The 20485-nt window shown below is 55.3% G+C and overlaps 1 protein-coding gene across 19 annotated transcripts in view; it reads left to right on the top strand.

Annotated features, from left to right (window-relative positions):
* ATP2B2 (ATPase plasma membrane Ca2+ transporting 2) overlaps positions 1-20485 on the top strand; it is a 383942-nt gene that overhangs the window by 347912 nt on the left and 15545 nt on the right. For all 19 annotated transcript variants that reach the window (XM_063805432.1, XM_063805430.1, XM_063805431.1 and 16 more), the window contains 9 exons: positions 306-547; positions 1504-1738; positions 9517-9696; positions 9895-9982; positions 13939-14045; positions 14501-14692; positions 17109-17322; positions 19361-19572; positions 19716-19823. In XM_063805432.1, coding sequence (XP_063661502.1) covers positions 306-547; positions 1504-1738; positions 9517-9696; positions 9895-9982; positions 13939-14045; positions 14501-14692; positions 17109-17322; positions 19361-19572; positions 19716-19823 — 1578 coding nt within the window. The remainder of the gene's footprint in view (positions 1-305; positions 548-1503; positions 1739-9516; positions 9697-9894; positions 9983-13938; positions 14046-14500; positions 14693-17108; positions 17323-19360; positions 19573-19715; positions 19824-20485) is intronic.

Raw genomic sequence — 20485 nt, 5'->3', positions numbered from 1 at the left:
TGTTAAGATGCTACAAAGCTGGATGATAGGCACGTAACTTTGTTACATCATTCTCTTTTTCATGTTTGAAATAATTCATAATTTTTTAAAAAGCTAATCTTGCTTCACTCCTTTCACCCGGAGTCAGGACTGGACCTGGGATGCAGAGCCCTGAGGGTGCAGGGGATGGGCCAAGGGCTTCCTGAGGGCTCAGCCCCCAGCCCAGAGACCACCTAGTGGCAGTCCCAGAGCCTCAGTGGCAGCCAGGGCAGAGGCTCCCGACACAGGCCCCACCAGGTGCCAGCCGCTCCTTCCTCTCTCTGCAGCCCCCAGAGAAGGAGGGCGCCCTGCCTCGGCAGGTGGGCAACAAGACGGAGTGCGGCCTGCTGGGCTTCGTGCTGGACCTGAAGCAGGACTACGAGCCCGTGCGCAGCCAGATGCCAGAGGAGAAGCTGTACAAAGTGTACACCTTCAACTCCGTGCGCAAGTCCATGAGCACTGTCATCAAGCTGCCCGACGAGAGCTTCCGCATGTACAGCAAGGGGGCTTCTGAGATCGTGCTCAAGAAGTAAGCGCTGGGCAGGGCACTGGGGCTGAGGGCTGTGCCCTGGTGCAGGGAGCTGGGGATATCAGGGTCATATAGCACTGGCCGCCATCCAGGCCAGGCTCAGCAGCCTGCCCGGCTGGAGTGGCCGTCTAGCACCCAGAGCCACAGAGGGCCCTGCCCAAGGTCACCCAGCAAGACTCATCTTCACTTGCATGCCCCTTGGCCACTGTGTTTTCCACTATATCCTCTTAAACATTTCTATAGCCAGAGTCCTCCCCCTTCTCCTCCCTAAGCCGCTGGTTCATCAGGAAGTTCTACTCATTATCACACTTAGATCTCTCTTATTTCATTTCCTTTAGCATAGAGTTGGTTGATGGTAGCTATTTTCATTATTAGCCACACTCCTCTGACTCCAGAGGAGTGCTGGAAATAAGCTGGGTGAACTAAGCAAATCCCTTCCCCTCTCTGGCCTCAGTTTCCCCACTTGTACATTGAGGCGATTAGTCTAGCCCCCAGTGGTTCTCAACCCTGGCTACACATTGGAATCACTCTGAGGAGTGTTTAAAAAAACATTGATTCGTGGATTCACCCCAGACAAATTGAACTGGAACCTCTGGGGCAAGGCTCACACGTGGGTATTTATTAAAGGCTCCTCCAAGCAATTCTAATGTGCAGGCAGGGTCAAGAACTACTAGCCTGAGCTTTATGTGCTTTGTAAACCATTTCAGCTGTGGGAGTGTTATTTCAGATGAATCTTGTGGGTATATAATACATCAAAGTGGGGCTCCGCTTGCTGAGTGGCCTGGGCAAAAATTGCAGGAAGAATGTCTGATTTCACCCTGCCTGGGGGATGAACTAGATGGGCACTGGATGACCAGCCACAGCTAGCTGGGCATCACGAGGGTGGGGAGGTGGTCTCTAAGCCTTTCAGAAGGAGCATTCCTTGGGCTCCCCATCTCCCTTCCATCCTCCCCCAGGTGCTGCAAAATCCTCAATGGGGCGGGAGAGCCTCGTGTCTTCCGGCCCCGCGACCGGGACGAGATGGTAAAGAAGGTGATTGAGCCCATGGCTTGCGATGGGCTCCGCACTATCTGCGTGGCCTACCGCGACTTCCCCAGCAGCCCGGAGCCGGACTGGGACAATGAGAATGACATCCTCAACGAACTCACCTGCATCTGCGTGGTGGGCATCGAGGACCCAGTGCGGCCAGAGGTAGGCCCCAGGGCCAGCGAGCTCAGGGAAAGGGGATGAGGCTGGGAGGCCAGCCACCAGGGTGACCTGGAGTAAGTCACTTCACCTCTTTGAGTCTCAGTTTCCACACAATGCCCATGGGGATTTCCTTCCTTGATCCTCATAAGAGGATTGCCCATGAGAAACAGTGTAGACCACATGTGGCATGGGTCGGCCCAGAAGGACACAGAACCCACAGGTTGCCAGCAGGCATTGCTCTGCCATGGGGGCAGTCCTCGAGCTGTCCAGCCAGCCACCGTGAGCTCTTCCCTCTGGTCCCCCAAGGGACAGGTGTAGGGGCTGCCCTGCCTTAGAAACCTCTTGCCCTGCAGGAGCCAGGATCTCCTGTAACAAATCCACAAACATGGATTCTAGGGTCCCTACAAAGGACACACCCAATAGCAAGGGCATTGCACTCAGGAGAACCCGAAGTGTGGTGTCCCTGTCAGTATTTATAGTTCTCCCAGTGCAGATGCAGTTTACCAGCCAGTTTACCCCAGCAAGCTGGCCTAAGAACACAGCTGAGAGTCTACTTTTATCAGATTCCCAGGGGAACAGAGCTAGAAAGTTAAGGTCACATTCTCCAGCAGAAGGGAAGGGGGCTGACAGCACCCACTTCACAAGGACCAAGGGAGGCGATGCCCATCAGTACACCTAGTGGGGTGCTCAGCACACAGTAGGTCTTCATTCTCCTTTAGCTGAATCTGCACCTGAAGGGGGAAGACCAAGAACTCAGTGCTGGAGCTGCCGAGGTCAGGGGAGGATGGGATGTGTGTGGTCTGTGGGGCTTCCCAGGCTGAAGAAAGGCTGTGGGGAACAGAGGAAGCTGTCCTGAATCTCCAAGACGGTGCATGGCAGGCGGAGTGAGTCAGCTCACACTGTGAGGCCCCAGGGGAGCACCATGGGCATGAGGCAGGGTGCAGGAGGGGCTGGCTTCCACTTCCTCCCAGGACTCACTCAGCTGCTAGGTCCAGACCGGATGCCCTGGCCAGGCCCTGGCTGGGTCCAGATTGGCTTTGGCTGTAAGATTTGGTGCTGATGCTTTGAGGGCCCACCTCCTCCACTCCTTAATGGACCTACCCTGACACTGTTCTCTGGGGGTCTCTGGCCATTTGCTACGCCTCTCTGAGCCTCAGTTTCCCTCTCTTTAAGGTAAAAGGGATAGACAAGATGACCTCCAAGTTCCTGGCCCTGATGTTATAAGATTCTGCATTCCAAAGAAAAATGAAACTAGGAGGTCACAGGCATTTCACATTTTAGGCAGCAGGGAGAGGGTTCAAAGTGTGAGCTCAGACATCAGACAGATCTGTGATCCTGAGTGCCGGCACAGCTGGCTATGTGACGTTGAACCAGTTACATAACCTCTCTGAGCCTCATCTGCATACTGGGGATAATAATAGTATCACACACACCCCCTCTGGGATATCATGAAGGCTCAGATCATGCATCTACGAGCAACAAGCAGCAGAGTATCTGGTACAAGATAGGTGGCCTACATACGTGGGTCCCCTTCCTTCATGCCCTCTTCAGTAGATTTCATTACCCTAGATCCAGGGACACGTAACAGCCCTAGACATACAGCCTAGCTTACCAAAGGTGTTCAATGAGTGTTTGCGGAATGAATGAATAAGAATGAATGGGACTGGAACCCCAATCTTCCACACCATGCCTAGTGCTCCTCTCTCTCTCTCTCTCTCTCTCTCTCTCTCTCTCTCTCTCTGTCTCTCTCATACACACACACCCTCCTTGGGGGTGTCATTGTGGCTTCCTCACTCCTATCAAGATCCTAAAACAGCAAAGACAATTAATGCCCCTGGAGCTTGGCAGTGGAGCCCACACGTGCTTTCCTGCAAACCTCTCTCTCCATGGACAGACAGGCCGTTTATCAGCCTCCCTGTGGGACACCTGCTCATTACCAGCCACTAATGGGTTCAGGCCTCACTGTGATGTGTTATCTCGTTACTGAAAACTCTTCATCCTTGCACAGCACTTGAGGCTGGCCTGCCCACACCCTGTGGCTCCCCTGTCCTTCCCAACCCCACAGCCTCCCGCTTCCCGGGCCCTCCCAGAGCTCCTGGCTCACCACCCTGCCTTGGAAACATCCCTTAGGTGAATGGAAGACACAGGCAGGCCCAAACTGTTATTTGACCATGACGCACAATAAGAAATGTATTTTATGTCATGACTCGGTAAACACACACATTTCACCAAAGCAAGAATTTCACAAAATAATGGGATGCACTTACCTATTTTCTGTTCTTCTATTTCTTTGTTTCTTTTTTAAAATGTTGGTCACCACCCACTAAACAAATTTCACGTCACTAACAGGGCATGACTTGAGGTTTGAGTGACTGATCTAGTCCAAACACCTTCCCCCACAAACCCCAATTTCCAGAAGAAAACACCGAAGCCCAAAGGGGGACAGTGATGTGCCCAAAGTGGCTGAGTGAACCCAGATTAGAACAGGTTTTCTGCCTCCCTGCCTCAGGGCCTTTGCCTGGTTGCCACACACACACACACACACACACACACACACACACACGCACAAAGGAAAGGACAAGTAGTTCTAAGTCAAGAGGATGAGCAGATGAGGACAAGGATGAGCGCTCCCCATGCCCAGGGCCTGAGGGGGCAGAGCTGGGTTCCTGGCATTTTCTGTTGACAGCATGGTCATCCAGAGAAGTTAGCTGCAGGCACAGACTCTGGGAAAGGGGGGCCTGGAGCCAACTCCCAACCCCAACTTTGCCGCTAACAAGCCACTTCCCTCTCTGAGCCTCAGTGTTCTCAGCTATGAAATGGGAGGTCAGCCCAGGTGCCCCTTGGGTCCCTCCCAAGCTCTGACGTCCCCAGAGAGAGAGATAGTTGACTGGAAGACTTACCCTCCCATCTTCCCTCACTTCCTTCAGTCGGGGCATCCACATGGGCCACGCTCTCTCCTGTTGGCTCACCCCTGGGATGTCTATATAGGAGTCATAAACTGTCTCACAGCAGCAACTTACTCAAGTGACACAGCAGACTCAAGGGACATGGGTTCTAATTCTGCCCCTGCCACTCCCTCACAGATGGCCTCAGTTTCCCCACTTGAAAACTGAGAGAATCAGACTGTCCAACATTCACAGTGAGGGACACAGCAGGGTTGCAGGTGACACCACGTGCAAGCATAAAAGCTCAGACGTGTTGATTCAGCACCTCCGAGTGGGGCGGGATGGATGCAGGACCCAAGGAGACGGGTGGGTATGGCTTTGTTTATTTGTTTGTTTTTTAGGTAGGTCATTCCTGCCCCCTCTAGCCCCCTGGTTCCCACCTCAGAGGTAACCACTATCCCCAGATTTTAGGGGCGACCTTCAGGGAACGTGTGTGCTTATGGTGGCCATGTTTTTGTCAAGCACCCCAGAGCTCTGTCCTCCTGGACTCGTCCCTTTATGCAGAATTATTTGTCACTCTCTGTAAATCTCACAGGTGAACTCCCTTCCTGGTGCCTCCAGCCTAGGAGGCTCAGCCAGAGGGAAAACTTCAGCCCGGACCATCTCTAGGGTCCTGCAGACACATTAAGATTCATTTTGCAACTGCAAGAAAACAATCTTTACCTCCCTCGGTTTCCCTGGCTGTCAAGGGGTTGAATCTCCACATTGCCTTCCTCCCACGAGAAGACCAAAGGGTAGAACAGATCAAGACACCCTTGCCAGAGCACCCCACTGCCGGCCCTTACAGTGGGTACATTTTCCAAGGCTGATTGAAGTCAGTGCTGATAAAGCCATCAGGAGAGCAGCGGTCTGGGATTTGCCGGGTTATCCGGGGGCGTTTGAAGCCCTCGGAGTCACAGACAACGGCTGTCACCAGAAACAACAGATGTTTAAAAGCCTTTATTTAATGAAAACAGGAAGCACCCATTTCCTGGCTGCTTTTCCTCAGTGAGAAGTATCTAGGATAATTTTAGCGAAAGAAGTCATTTTTTCCCAAACTTATTTATTTATTTTTAATTTCACAGTAATTTTATTGATGTGGGAAGCATATTTCAACTGGATCGATGCCTCTGGGGTTTGAGTCGTAATCATCTCCGGATCCTCAGTGTCCAGAGCAGTTAGATGCTCCAGAGCTGTTTGTCCGATAAGTAAATGAGTGAACAACAAAATTAAGTCCTGAGAGCAGCTTAAGAAAACATCCTGTTGGGGTGCAGGAATCAGGAATGGCTTCAGGAATAGAGAGCATTTCATTTATAAGATGGGAAAGACTTGACACATAGAGGCTAAGGGAGGAAGGGCATTCCAGGCAGAGGGGACAGAATGAGCAGGGCAAGAAGGCAGGAAGGGATGCAGAGTGGCTGGGGCCTCGTGAATGCCCTGTTGCATTTATGAGAGAAAAGGGAATTGGAAAAGGTGTGCACGTGCCCATCCTGTGCGTGGGCTCTGCGTGCCCTGTCATAGAGTTCCTCCCAGCCTTGCTGAAGGGTGGATACTATTGTACCCATTTTACAGATGAGGAAACCAGGGCTCATGTGAGACCCTAGAGCAGAGCCCAGCCCAGCCCGTTGGTCCCCAAGCCCTCTCTCCACTGCACAGAAGAAAGTATAGGGTCCGTAAAAATTAGCTTCATTTTTCTCATGAAGCCAGCTTGCTTGGAGAGGCCCAGAAGATGGCTGATTTTGGCTCTGGGAGACAGTCTTGAAAGTGAGAGTATTTCTAAAACGCAGCACCAATCACCTCATTCCTGGCTCAGAACTTCCCACAGTTCCCAGTGCCTGAAGGAGCATATCCCTGGTCCAGAACCTTCTGCCCCTCTCCAAATTCATGGTCTCCAGTCCCTACCCCACATCTTCCCTCAGCCCCTCCAGATCACCTGCAGCGTGGCCCTCAGGCCCGTTCATACCTCAGGCCTTCTCTGCCAGTGCAGAGTGGACAGTTCTCTGCGGCCAGGACTAATCTGTGTTCATCTGTGTAGCCTCAGCCCTGGCACAATGCCAGGAACCAGAGCCTCAGTTGGCAGCTCAAACATCCCCTCCTCCAGGAAGTCCTCCTTGATTTCTCCTCCCCACCCACTTTCTTCTAAAGCAACAGTGCCCTCTGTGCTCCTTCAGTAGCACAAAGGGCACTGAAGCAGCACAAAACCCCCTTATACTCAGCAGCACAAAACCCCCTTCTGTGTTCCCAGAGTCTTTTGTATAGACCTGTGCCAAAGACCCTGCCTCCAAACAGAGTACAGGTCTGACACAGGGTGATGCTCTGCTATCTGAAAAAAGAAAGGTTGTGTTAAAAAATCAGCTAGACTTGTTCCACAGTGGAGCAGTGGGCATTAGAGGGAGGGAGCACCCTGTCATCGGGTGTGCAAGCAGAGGCTGACCAGCCCATCTGTTGAGGACACCTGGGAACGGATATAGGGAATGAGCAGAGGGTCAAAGTCAATGACCCAAAACCCTTTCCAACTCCAAGTCCTCCAGCGTCTTTGAAACCAAGAACCTAAATTCCTCCTTTTGGAGGCAGGAGCCAGATAAGGTGTGCATTCCCAGGAAACAGCAGCTCTTTGCTGTTCTCAGGGGCAGGAGACAGCAGGGGGCCACAGCCCAGTTTACAGCCATCATGAGGATGTTAGTAAGTTATATAAACAAGATCTTGGACATTCCACATTCCCACTCCCTCCAGCCCTGTAAGAATGAGGTCACGTTTGCTTATGTGATTAGCCGCTGTGGCACGAGGCAGGGGCCTTGCTCACGTGGCCCCCAAACCCTGAGCGGGCACTGGAAGGCTTCTCCCCAAGCCCTGGAAATAAGCCCCAGAGGAGGCTGGTGGTCAGCTGGCCCTGCTCTAACCCTTCAACAACGGGGAGATCACTACCTGCCACCACAGAGCCGGTCTCTTAGACAACTCCAGTAGCTAGAGAGGCCTCCTTACTGGGACCCTGCCCCTCTAGAGCATCCGTTCCTCACGCCACAAGACAGCCACGCTCAGAACTGCGGGTTTCCTCTTGAAGGCATCAGGGTGGAACCCCTGAAAGAGAGCAGCCCCACAGGCTGACACTCAGGCAGGTCACTGGTGGCCAGGGTAAGGAAAGAGGGGCCAGGCAGTGCCCTCTGCACAGGGTAGGCAGGGAGGGTAGTGCCCTCCCCATGGCCCCTGCCCTCCTGCCCAGAGGCAGGCTGGGCAATGACCCAGCTTGAGACGATGATGGTGGGGGCTGAAGGAGTGGCAGGTGCTGTGAATGGGGTGGATACAGGCGAGATAGTCAAGGCCGATTCCTTGTTTATACCATTGCTGAAGGCAGAAAGGAGACCCCAGGCAGGAGCTGTCCCAGTCAGGCTTGGCCCCACCTTCTAACTCTTTGTACTAGTTTTCTAGGGCTGCTGTAACAAAGTCACACAAACTGAGTGGCTCAAGAGCAGTTTGCTGTCTCACAGTCCTGAAGGCTGTACATCTGTTTGAGACCAAGGTATCAGCAGGGCTGGCTCTTTCCAGTGACGATAGGGAGGAGCTGTCTCTGCCTCTCTCTCAGCTTCCAGTGGCTTGCTGGCCACCTTTGGCCTCCTTGGAGTGTAGAAGCAGCACCCCGATTTCTGCATGGCATCTCCTTTGCATATCTTTGTGTCGAAATTTCCTCTTTATAAGGACACCATTCCTGTTGGATTAGGGCTTACCGTGATGCGCTCATTTTAGCTGGATTTACCACTATAATGACCCTATCTCTAAGCAAGGTCACATACACAGGTACTGGGGCTTAGGGCTCCAGTCTGTCTCTTGGGGGGAATACAACTCAATCCATAGTCTTCCAACTCCCTCAGCAGTGGCTTGGCAGGTGGATGCTGGAGTGCGCTCCTGGTCACTGTGGGGTGTGCAGGGAGGGAACGTCGGACTGAGCCCTTCCAGGCTGGAGATTCTAACAGGCTGTGGTCTTCCCAAACAACTGGATTTTCTGCCCTTGACATGTTCTCTCCCACTGAAAGACATTCTGCAGCAAATATTATTTTATTACTTGTCACTGCCCTCGGGTAAGAATCACTCATTCCATTGATTTCTGTTGTGTATAAAGGGGTGCCCCAGCTCCAGGCTGGTTTCCTCGGGGAAACCCTCAGCTCTGCTCAGGGCCGGCTGCTGGGGTAGGGTGGGGCGGGGCTGGGAAGCCTTGTGCCTTCTGATTGGCTGGCTCTGATCTGGCCTGATTGTCCCAGATATCCGTCTGTCATTACAGTCAGAGAGGACAGAACCTATCCTTATTATTGCAGAGAAATGGCATGTTTTACCTGAGGCATAATCCTTTATACATATTCTAAATCCGTGTCACATTCTGTAAGTAAAATGCCCCCAAATGCAAATGTCCCCCCAAGAAACTGAAAATACACAAATAGATTTGTCAAGTTTGCAGGAACTATGTATGTGGATGAGGCAAAGAGTTCACCTGGCCAAGCTTACCTGGGGCCAGATCTGAGGAGGCGTTCATGGAAGTCTTTCCAAAGTCTTCGCCCAGGTCGAGACAGCCAATGGTTCTGTCTCAGGATGGACCGTCATGGTCAATAGGTGGTAGCGACCTGGGACTCTGTGATGAGAACCACATCAGGGTTTAATCAAAGGATGTGTGATTGATTAACAATGCCTGCCGTTGGCACAGGAAGGGAGGCTGTGGCCCATATGCCATGTGCGTCATCAGCATCTCATAGTCATCTAGTCCCCTTTCAGTAGAGCTGCCTGTGAGAAGGGCTCCTCTGGAATCCATGAAGGCAGGGGGAGTCGGCCTGAGGTGGTGCCCTCCCCCATGGCCCCTGCCCTCCTGCCCAGGTCCCAGAAGCCATCCGCAAGTGCCAGCGGGCAGGCATCACGGTCCGCATGGTCACTGGCGACAATATCAACACGGCTCGGGCCATCGCCATCAAGTGTGGCATCATCCATCCTGGGGAGGACTTTCTGTGCCTCGAGGGCAAGGAGTTCAACAGGAGGATCCGCAACGAGAAGGGGGAGGTGCGTGTCCCCACGTAAAGCATCCTCAGGGGAACGCGCTCAGATGGGAGCTGGGAGGTAGGGTGCTGCATGATTGTACAGAAGCCAGCCAGTGTGCTGCTAAGAGCCCAGTGACTCTGGGCATGTCCCCTCCCTTCTCCAGGCCTCAGTTTCTCTCCCCGACCCCACCGACCTGCCCCCTTCCCCATCCCTCTCCAGATTGAGCAGGAGCGAATTGACAAGATCTGGCCAAAGCTGCGGGTGCTGGCTCGCTCCTCCCCCACGGACAAGCATACGCTGGTTAAAGGTAAGACTTGGGCGGGCACGGGCAATCCTGAAGCCCAGCACCAGGCCAGAAGCTGGGCCCTCCTCTCCTGGCACTTGCAGCTTCTTCCCAGAAGGGAAGGGCCCCTCGCCCCTGACTCTCCACACCTGGGCACAGCCTTATGTCACCCCCTTTTCAGCCCCAGGAGCCTGCAAGGGGCCAGAAGGAGATGGGGCTAAGTCTTCTCTGTGGGCCTCCAACTCCCCTAGGAAGCAATGGACCTGGGCCTGTGTGGGGTCCCAAACTCCTGGCTCAGGGCTGAATGGGGCCCACAGACGTGTTCTATGTGGCCGGTACAGCGCCTTTTTAAATGATGGATTTGAAAGACTACGCAGACCCTGCTCTCTCACCTTTGACATAGTCCTTACTGCTGCTTGTTGTCCGATACTCAGGCTACTTCACTCGTTCTCAGTCTGGTCTCCGAGCTTTAAGTCTCTTGGTCTGTCTGGTTCCTACCAACATTTGTGACCAGGACCCCAGGGATGCGCTCTCCTGGGAATAGCCACCTGAGGGATGAGACCAAAAGCCAAAGTCTTGCTCCTCCCTCCAGAGGGAGGGTACACCACTTGCTGAGCCTAGGTGGCCAGGTGCTGGGCACTCTTTATTTTTATTTTATTTTATTTGAGACAGGGTCTCCCTCTGTCGCCCAAGCTAGAGTGCAGTGGTGTGATCATAGCTCACTGCAACCTCAAACACCTAGGCTCAAGCCATCCTCCTGCCTCAGCCTCCCAAGTAGCTAGGACTACAGGCATGTGTCAACATGCCTGGATAGTTTTTTTAAATTCTTTATAGAGACAGGGTCTCACTATATTGCCCAGGCTGGTTGCAAACTCCTGGCCTCAAGCAGTCCTCCTGCCTTGGCATCCCAAAGTGCTGGGATTACAGGTAGGAGCCACTGTGCCCAGCCAACTGGGTATTTTTAGAGTCACATGGTCCTGGCTTTGCCACTGACCTGCTCTGTGGCCTTGGGCAAATCCCACTCTGGGACTCAGTTTCCTCATTTGTAAAATGGCTATGGGAGCAGGGGTCCACTGGAGATCAGCTCTAGAACATCTTGGATTCCTCTTTCAGAGGTGCTGCCCAAGGACATTAATGGAAGCAGATCTGGCCTGGGGAGAGAAACCCAGAACCCCAGAACCACAAGGGAGCAGAAGGCGCCCAGCCCATCCTTATTCTTATTCATTCACTCATTCTCTCCATAACTGTTTACTGAGGTCCTGCTAGGTGCCAGCCCTGCTCAGGACAGGCCTGGTCCTGCCCATGTGGAATTCATGGGCCAGGCTGCACGCAGCAGGCATTGAATAAGTGGTCCCTGCATAGAGCAAAAGGCTGCACTGCTGGCAGGGGTGCTCTGGACCCAACACTGCCTCTAACTTGGACTAGGGAGGCTTTAGGTCACAGGCCATGGAAGGTGGGATGGACTCCAGGGTTGGTAGGGCCTGTGCTTGAGGCAAGGCAGGGAACTGCTCTGCAAAGGGCTAGAGGCAGAAGATCCCCAGATGCCTTCAAGGATCTGGGCCAGGACCTCGGGGTGGGAGAGGGAAGCTACAGGAGACTGGAGCAGGTGGGAGGGCAGCAGATCCTGCAGGGCCGCCAATGCCCACCACGAGCACCCCGTCATGGCCTGCACCGTGTCACCAGGCACGGGAACATGGGAGGGTTTAGAGGGTAGAAGCATCATTTTAGAAAACTTACCCTGCAGTGCAGAGCACGGCCTGGCAGTGGAGGGACCTGTAGGATTGTCCTGCTTAAGAGTTGTCACCTGCCCACAGTGGTGACACCTCAAGTGGAGCTGCCAGGTGCGGGTCTGAGAAAGTTTGGGTAGTGGAGGGGTCTGGGCTGGGTGGTGGTTTGCATGTCATGGAGGGATGAGGAGCAGGAGGGTCTGGGATCCCATCAGTCTGTACCTGTTGGAGAAGAGCATTGGACATCGAGCGAGGAGGGAGAGCAGGCCTGAGACAGAGTCCTGGGTGGCACATGTGGGTGGGGAGAGAGGAGCTGCAGAAGCCAAGAGCTGCCTGAGTGATGGTGCAGGCTGAGAACCTACAGAGGAGGCCAAGGGGAGGAGGCTAGAGGGGCAGGAGGATGGTCAGTGGGGAGTGGTGCCGGGAAGACAAGGAAGGAGGCCTGTGGAGGAGGAAAGTGTGGTCCATGGTGGGAATAGTTGCTGAGAGGTCTGCGGGGACAGAACAGAAATGTGACCATAGGAAGCAGCCACAGGGAGGCCCCTGGTGACTGCACACAGTCAGGCCACCCCAGGACTGGAGGCAGGGAGGCGTCTAGGGAGAGGTTTCCTCCCAGCTTTCCGCACAGCTTGAGCTATGCAAAGGTCCGCACCACCTGGGAGCCACAGGGCAGAAATTTGACCCGTCCCTGCCTTGGAGGAGCCCCCAGGCTGACTGAGGGAACTATGGAAACTCAGGCCTAATGTCCCAAGGGGACAAGCTTGGGGAGGCTGAGTCCAGGACGGTGGAACTGAGGGGTCACCGACAGCTGGGTGGGAGCACCCCAGAACGATTCCCAGAACACACGGCACTGCAGCTGGGCCTGAAAGAGGGTAGAGCTGCAGGGAGCAGGTTGGGGGCACAGTGCCCCAGGTTATGGAACTCAGCGCCTCATTCCACAGGCTGCTGCCGTCTGCTAGGCACAGAGCAGAGAGATGCGCAAGGATGGAGCAGCACATAGAGTTACATGGATCTGATTAAGGGCAGGCAGGGATCCTCAGAGGGTCAGAAAGGCTTCCTGGGAAAAGCAGCCTCTGAGCCAAAAATACAGTACAGGTGGGTGACAGGAGTACCTCCAGCCAAGGGAACAGCCTGCCCAGACACAGGGCCAGTGAGAGCTAGCTCTGTGGGACTGTAAGCACAGATTGGGGGTGGCCAGGGGATGAGAGAAGAGAAGAGGTCAGGATGTGAGTGAGGCCTGGTCACAGAGGACTTCATAAGTGGAGCTAAGAACATGGATGTTATCCTGAGGCCAAGGGGGGAAGCAGGAAAACGACATTCCGGGGATGGCTGGGGGACGGAACTGGTTCAGACATGGGTGTTAGAGAGATCCTGAGGTTGCTGTGGGGAAGCAAGTTGGAGGGGGAGTCCAGAGTCAGTGAGAGGAAACAAAGTGATGCTGGTGGCAGAGGGTGGAGACAGAGAAAAGGAAGGGTTTCAGTGGGATTTTGGAGCCAGAATTGGCAGGCCTTGGTGATACATTCAATGTGCAGAATGAGAGACCCATGGATGCTGATACCCAAATTCCTGTCGTGCCCACGGACATCCCTGCTCGCAAGCCCCATGAATGAGGAGTCCCACAAACTCCACAGGTCCCCACCGATGACATCCTTCACCCACCCTTTTCCACTGGCCCCAGCTCAGTGACTGGGGCCACATGTCATTTGTTCATTCTGTTATTCGTTGAATGTTTTATTGAAGATGAATGTCTGGAGGGAGGTCAGGGCCAGAATGGTGGGGCAGAGGTCACTGGCAAATGACAAAGCCAAGGCCTCCTCAGCAAGCCTGGACTCCCCAGGGAGAAAGTGCTGGCTAGTGGTGTCGGGAGGAACAGATGGTGAGGTCCTGCTGAAACCCTGGGAGCCCTGCTGAGGCAGAGGGGGCCCTGAGCACGGTTAGAGGATACAGTGTTTCTGGTTAGGATGGATGCCAATGTGGCCACAGGTTGCAGACAGCAAAGAGGGGGCTGGAGAGGTGAGCAGGGCCCAGGCCACAGGGGGCCCCAAGTCGGCACCAGCCCAGTAAGGAGCCCACTGTAACCTGCTGGCAGCTATAGGCCAGCCTGGAGCTGGGAAGAGCCTGGATGGAGGGGGCGGCTGGACAGGGACCGGAGAGGAAGCCATGCCCAGCCAGGCCCCTCCCGAGGACCAGGGCTGGCCCAGGCTGCCTCCCACCTGAGTGGCCCAGGGCCTGAGCACACTCCTGCCCCAACAGGCATCATCGACAGCACACACACTGAGCAGCGGCAGGTGGTGGCCGTGACGGGGGACGGGACCAACGACGGGCCTGCACTCAAGAAGGCCGACGTGGGCTTCGCCATGGTAGGAACGGCCCACAGAGGGCCTGGGGTGGTGGGGGCTGGGGAGATTGGACTACACAACCTTGGGCTGGCTACTCAGGAGCCCCAGTTCACACTTGGCCCACCCGCCATCTGCCGTGGGTGCCCACCCTTCTCGAGACTCAGCCTGACCCCGAGGTTTTCCTGGAAAGGCGTAGGATGCTTCTTGCTCTGGGGGAGCTGTGTGAAGGGGGGCACTTGCAGGCTGAGGAGGAAGATAACAGAGGGGGAGAGGGGGCCAGGATGAGGCTTCCTGAGGGTGAAGGGAGCTGGGTCTGTGAGGAGCGTGAAGAGTGGGGTGTCCCTGTGTGGTCTGGCTGTGCTGGGCCCACTGGGAGTTGTGTAGGACTGAGGAAGTGGAGGGAGTGAGGATGGTGATGCTAGAAGTGGTCACCTCCCCCGGCCACCCCACCCAGCCTCCTGTCCCTGTCCCCACAGGGCATCGCAGGCACTGACGTGGCCAAGGAGGCCTCAGACATCATCCTGACAGACGACAATTTCAGCAGCATCGTCAAGGCAGTGATGTGGGGCCGCAACGTCTATGACAGCATCTCCAAATTCTTGCAGTTCCAGCTCACCGTCAACGTGGTGGCCGTGATTGTGGCCTTCACAGGCGCCTGCATCACGCAGGTGGGTCCTCAGGAGACCACACCAAAGCCTGGGGGAGGGCGGAGACCCCCCACAGAGGCTCGGGGGCCTTAGGGTACTCCAGGTTGTCCCTGTCAGAACAGCCGGGGATGAGGCACCCATGGATGGAGCACCTGCTGGGGGCCAGGAACTGCATCACAGAGCTCAGGTGCAGGCACTGGCCCCAGGGGAGTCGAGGACATGAGGCTCAGAGAGGTGGCGTGACTTGTTCAAGGTCACCCAGCAAATGGGAGCTGTCAGGCTCACAGCCTGGCCCTCACTGCAGGAGGCAGGAGAGGGAATCCTCAAGAGAAGGCAGGGCCCTTGGCCACCACGAGGGCAGAGGGAGGCAGGGAGGGGCAGGCCAGGGCCCAAGGGGGATCAGGCATCCAGGTGAGGACAAAGAGCCAGTGGGGGCCCTGGGGCCCTGGCTCTGGACTGGAGTGTGGAGTGCCTTAGGAGGTGCTAGGTGGGGATAACTGGAGGGAGTCGGGGGTCTTGCTCACTGGGAAGGTCACAGAGGAGTCTGGCCAGATACCACGACTGGGTCTGGAGCAGCCCTATGCACTGAGCCTGGCAGGCAGGCCCCAGATGTCTGCAGACTGACTGCTTCTTCATGCAGCTCCATGAGGTGGGAACTGTGATGATCCTCATTTTACAGAGGCAGAAACTGAGGCTCAGAGGATGGACTGGCCAGGGACCTGCCATTGTTCTTGCAGTCTCCTGATACTCCCCACAGGGGCTGACCAGCCTGGCCAGGGAGGCAAGAATGGGTCTCCCTTAGCCCCAGGGGATCCCCAAGGCCCAACACTCCCAGTAGCCACCTGGGCAGACAAGCCCATGCCCACAGGAGCCCCCAGAGGCCCAGAGTGCAGCACTGCCCCAAGAGCTGTGTGGCGCTGGAACACTGCTCCCCTCTGTTGCTTCCTGCACTGGGGGAATATAGGTGGCAGCTCCAGCTACCCCAGCCCTGAGAATCGGAGCCTTGGGAGGGTGGCTGGGGGCTTCCTTTTGCTCAGAAGGGCCCTCTTTCCTGGCCTGTGGATGAGACGCTCCCTCTAGTGGCAGCTTGAGGAACACTCCTGCGGCCCCAGCAACTTGGAAACCAGAAGGTCTTGATGCCAGATAGGGAAACTGAGATTCTGAGACCACTATCAGTTTGCCTGAGGTCTTTGATTGAGTTGGTGGCGAGGCCATGCAGCATTGATAAGAAGATGAGCACACTTGACCCTGAGGCATATGGAATTAGAGAAAGCCCGGGGTGGGGAGGACGGGGGCAAGGGGAGCGAGGCTGAGGCAAGGAGGAGGTGAGAAAGCCAGGAGCAGGGGCTGTGATGAAACCTGGGAGGTGATGAGTGGAAGGGATGCAGGTATATGGGGCTTTGGGAGAGAACCGAGGTGGGAAGAGCATCGGGTTTGGGCTGTTGAGCTTACAGGGTCTGGGGGCTTCCTGGAGGAGGTGTTCCACAGGCCACTAGACGGATGTAACTAAAGCCACAGGACGAGGAGGAGAATGGGGCTGAGGCAGGAACACAGATTTAAAAGGAAGGGAGGACGGCGATCAGGAGAGTGGGGTCAGGATCACAAGTGGGAGTGCAGGGGCGAGGTCAGTGACATCTGGCCGAGAACAGGTCCTGCAACTCGTGGCACAGAAGGTGCTGGTGACTTGGGCGGAGGGCATTCTGGGAACGTGGAGGGGCCAAAGTCTGGCTGCTGTGGACAAGATACGTGGGGGTGTGAGGAAGGATGGGGACAGAAGAACCAGCTCCTCTCAGCCAAAGAGACAGGTCTGAAAGGGTCCCTCCCAGAACCTGGACAGTGGTGACCTAAAAGTGGTGAGGTCCTTGACAAGTTTTAGTTGCTTTTGCTATTCCTCATTTGCCAATATTTCCTACCTTGAAATGTATTAATTTTTGAGTCATAGATACGCACAGTAATTTTTTAAGGTAAGGCGGGATAAGAGGGGAGGAGACATTGGGGAGGCGGGGGACGGGCACTGTTTGTAGGCTAGAAAGCCCGAGGGGGAGGAGGCAGTGGGGGGAGGAGGTAGGAGCCCATGCTGGAGGCGGTGGGAATGGTCTTGGCCTCAGCCAGGAGAGACCCCCTCCTCGGGGGCTGGAGGGGAGAGGGGAAGATGGTGAGATGCAGCTGAATTTACCAGAAGGCAGGGAGCTGGTGGCCATTGGGCCTGGGGGGACTCACTTATCTCCTGGCAGGGAAGATGTGGCTGAGGTGGGCAGGTCTGCACTGTTCTCCAGAGAAGGCATCAGAGAACAACTCCATGCCTGCTGGGGAGCCAAGGGGCAGGTCGGACTCCAGCCTCCAGCAGGAGCCTGCGGACCCTACACCATGAGCCCGCCCAGCACTTCACAGCAGCAGGTGGGCGCACAGGTGACAGCCCTCTCCTGCCCGTCCCCAGGACTCCCCTCTGAAGGCCGTGCAGATGCTCTGGGTGAACCTCATCATGGACACGTTTGCCTCGCTGGCACTGGCCACTGAGCCGCCCACGGAGACCCTGCTGCTGAGGAAGCCGTACGGCCGCAACAAGCCGCTCATCTCCAGGACCATGATGAAGAACATCCTGGGCCATGCTGTCTACCAGCTTGCCCTCATCTTCACCCTGCTCTTTGTTGGTGAGCGCCTCGCCCACCCACGCCTCTCCCAGGCGAGGTCATCACCTTCTGGGTGCACCATGGCTCTCACCCAGCATTCTCGAGTCACAACCCCCTCCTGTTTTGCTAATGGGGAAATTGAGGCCCAGGGAGGTCAAGTAAGTTGCCCAAGGTCACACCAGCAAGTCTTGAACAGGGCCTGGCCCTGTCCCAGCTCTGGCTAACCCTAAAGCCATCAGTGGCTTTCTCCACTGGTGACAGCTCCTGGCAACAAGTACAGACCGTGCAAGGCCCTGACCGGGTGCTGAAGCACTGCATGGCAGCCCCAGAGGCACCTGAGGCTGGGAGGGGAGTGACTCGCCCCTTCTCTGACCCATTCCAGCACCTTATCCTGGCCCCGTGGAAGGGACCCTCAGCAAGGCTTCCTGGGGAAGGGCATACACGCTCACACCACCACCGATTCTCACAATGCTTCCACTTGGGCTGCCTGGTTGGGTCTTCCACTCAGTGAGGCAAGCACATTTGCCTCCACCCCACATTACAAACGAGGGCACCAAGGCTCAGAGAGGTGAGGTGACTTGCCCAAGGGCACACAGCCAGTCTGAGGAAGAGTCTGGGCACAGAACCAGGTCTGGCTGGGGCCAAGACTGGCCTGGTTTCCACAGATGCTTCGGAGGCAATCCCAACAAAGCCTATCCCCAGGTCACAGATGGGGAAACAGAGGCCCAGAGAGGGGAAGGGTCTGGCCCGCAGTCCCACATGGAATCAGGGCCAGTTCTCTCCTTACAGGAGCCTCCTGGAGCTGGCCTTTCACTCGTCCTCAAAGCCCAGAGTGTGATGGAGGTGGGCATGGATCCATTCCTCAAAGGCAGTTGCCTTTTATAAATTTTGAAAGTAGTGTGTTGTCAGGACACATTTTACTGTTGTAAAACTTATCATGAAAAAGCTTAGAGGAAGCCACTTATATGCAGAACTAGAAGAGACTCAGAGGAGGTGGAGGGGTTGGAGAGGAGAGGAGAGCAGGGGTCCTGGTCGGCTTGCTGGCTTGACCACTTGAGCAGCACCTACCCTGGGTAGTCTTGGGACATCTCACACCCAGAAAACTCCACAAGCCTCCTGGCACCACTTTACTCAGCTGTGCAAAAGGACACAGGACTTGGCCAGGTGCAGTGGCTCATGCCTGTAATCCCAGCACTTTGGGAGGCCGAGGCGGGTGGATCACTTGAGGTCAGGAATTCGAGACCAGCATGGCCAACATGGAGAAACCCCATCTCTACTAAAAATACAAAAATAGGCCGGGCGTGATGGTGCGCACCTGTAATCCCAGCTACTTGAGAGGCTAAAGCAGGAGAATCACTTGAACCCAGGAGGCGGATGTTGCAGTGAGCTGAGATCACGCCACTGTCCTCCAGCCTGGGCAACAACGAGACTCCATCTCAAAAACAAAACAAAACAAAAAGGATACAGGACTGCATCAGACACCCCATCAGCAGCGTCTACACAGCAGTGCCCTGCCATGTGACAGCTCAGGTGTTAGAATGAAGCCACATGGGAGAGTCCAGAGCCAGCCTAGCCCAGAAGTCCTGGGCTCCATATAGGAATTGGCATCTCTAGTAACAGCCCCATGAGCTTGTAGAGGTCTCAGCAAGGGACATGCTCAGGAACAAGAAGCAGCACTCTCGGGGCAGCGCAAAACCTCCCGCAGGTATCCTGTCCTCGCAGTCCAGAATGAGTTTTCCAGTCTGAGGTCACTTTTTAGAAGCCATGTCGCCCACCTTTAACACAGCTGGCCGTCCACCTTTATCGGGTTTCCACAGAAAAAGTGGAAGACAGTTGCCCAAGGCCTTTCTTCCCCAGAGGAGAAAGGGCTTTGTTGACCCTTCAGTCCTAGTCTCTGACCAGCTGACAGCACAGCCCTGGCCCCCCACTGTCCAAGCATGCCTTGATGTCTTGGGGATTCACGTCACTGCTCAGAAGAGGCCCCCACAAAAGGCCAGGCATCTCCCCTCTGATTCCCCCACCACTGCCTTCAGCCCAGCCCCACTCTCTCACTTGGCAGGCGAGAAGATGTTCCAGATCGACAGCGGGAGGAACGCGCCCCTGCATTCGCCACCCTCAGAGCATTACACCATCATCTTCAACACCTTCGTCATGATGCAGCTCTTCAATGAGATCAACGCCCGCAAGATCCACGGCGAGCGCAATGTCTTTGACGGCATCTTCCGGAACCCCATCTTCTGCACCATCGTGCTGGGCACCTTTGCCATCCAGGTAGTGAGGCCCCCACCCTAACCAGGCCTGGGGTAGGCAGCAAGCGGCTGGAGCCCCTGGGCAGGGCCCTGAGAGCCCAGCCCTCTGTGCTGGTCCCTGATGGCCCCTCTCTCTCTCTTTCTCTGCTCCCCTGTGACCTCCAGATAGTGATCGTGCAGTTTGGAGGGAAGCCATTCAGCTGCTCTCCACTGCAGCTGGACCAGTGGATGTGGTGCATATTCATTGGGTTAGGAGAGCTCGTTTGGGGCCAGGTAAGTTCCTGGTAGGTCGCAGGAGGTGCCTGTTAGCAGGGCAAGGGAGACAGCACTGGATGGAGAATCCAGGACCCCCAGGAATGGGCTGCCAGACCCCAGGCAAGCTCCTCCCTATCTCTGGACATCTGAGCAAGGGGGCTTGTCCCAGGTCCTATACTGGTCGTCTGGGTACTACTGCTCTGATTTTTGCCTTATATCTATCTACCACTGCTCCTGTTGTTTATGTAATATTTTCTCTCAATCACATCAGCTTTTTTAACTTAAATTTGTTTTTAAAGGCAACGTCCTATTACTAAGACAACTGAAAAATCAGTATCACTTGTCATAAATGGAGGCTAACAAAAACATTAATGTAATGAGAATGACATTATTAAACTCTAGCTAGAAGCCATGGCCTGCCAGGGACTCAAGGCTGGAGCAGCTTGTTAGGAAGGGAGATGAATCAGTGGTCTGCGGGCGCTGGTGGCCGGCTGGCGTCAATCAGGATCCTTTAGAGCACTCAGAGGGAACGCAAGCAGGACACACTCTGCCACATTGCGGTGTTACTCAGTGCTGTGCCTGTGGCCATCTGTGGCCTCAGTGCTGTGCCTGCCCCAGCTCTGGGGCTCCTTGGGCTGGATGCTCTTTAGGGGCCCTTCCAGCTTTGTCCCAGAATATTC

This window comes from Pan troglodytes, chromosome 2 (assembly GCF_028858775.2).
Source record: "Pan troglodytes isolate AG18354 chromosome 2, NHGRI_mPanTro3-v2.0_pri, whole genome shotgun sequence".
Classification (NCBI taxonomy): Eukaryota; Metazoa; Chordata; class Mammalia; order Primates; family Hominidae; genus Pan; species Pan troglodytes.
This window is presented reverse-complemented; position numbering and strand designations above follow the sequence as displayed.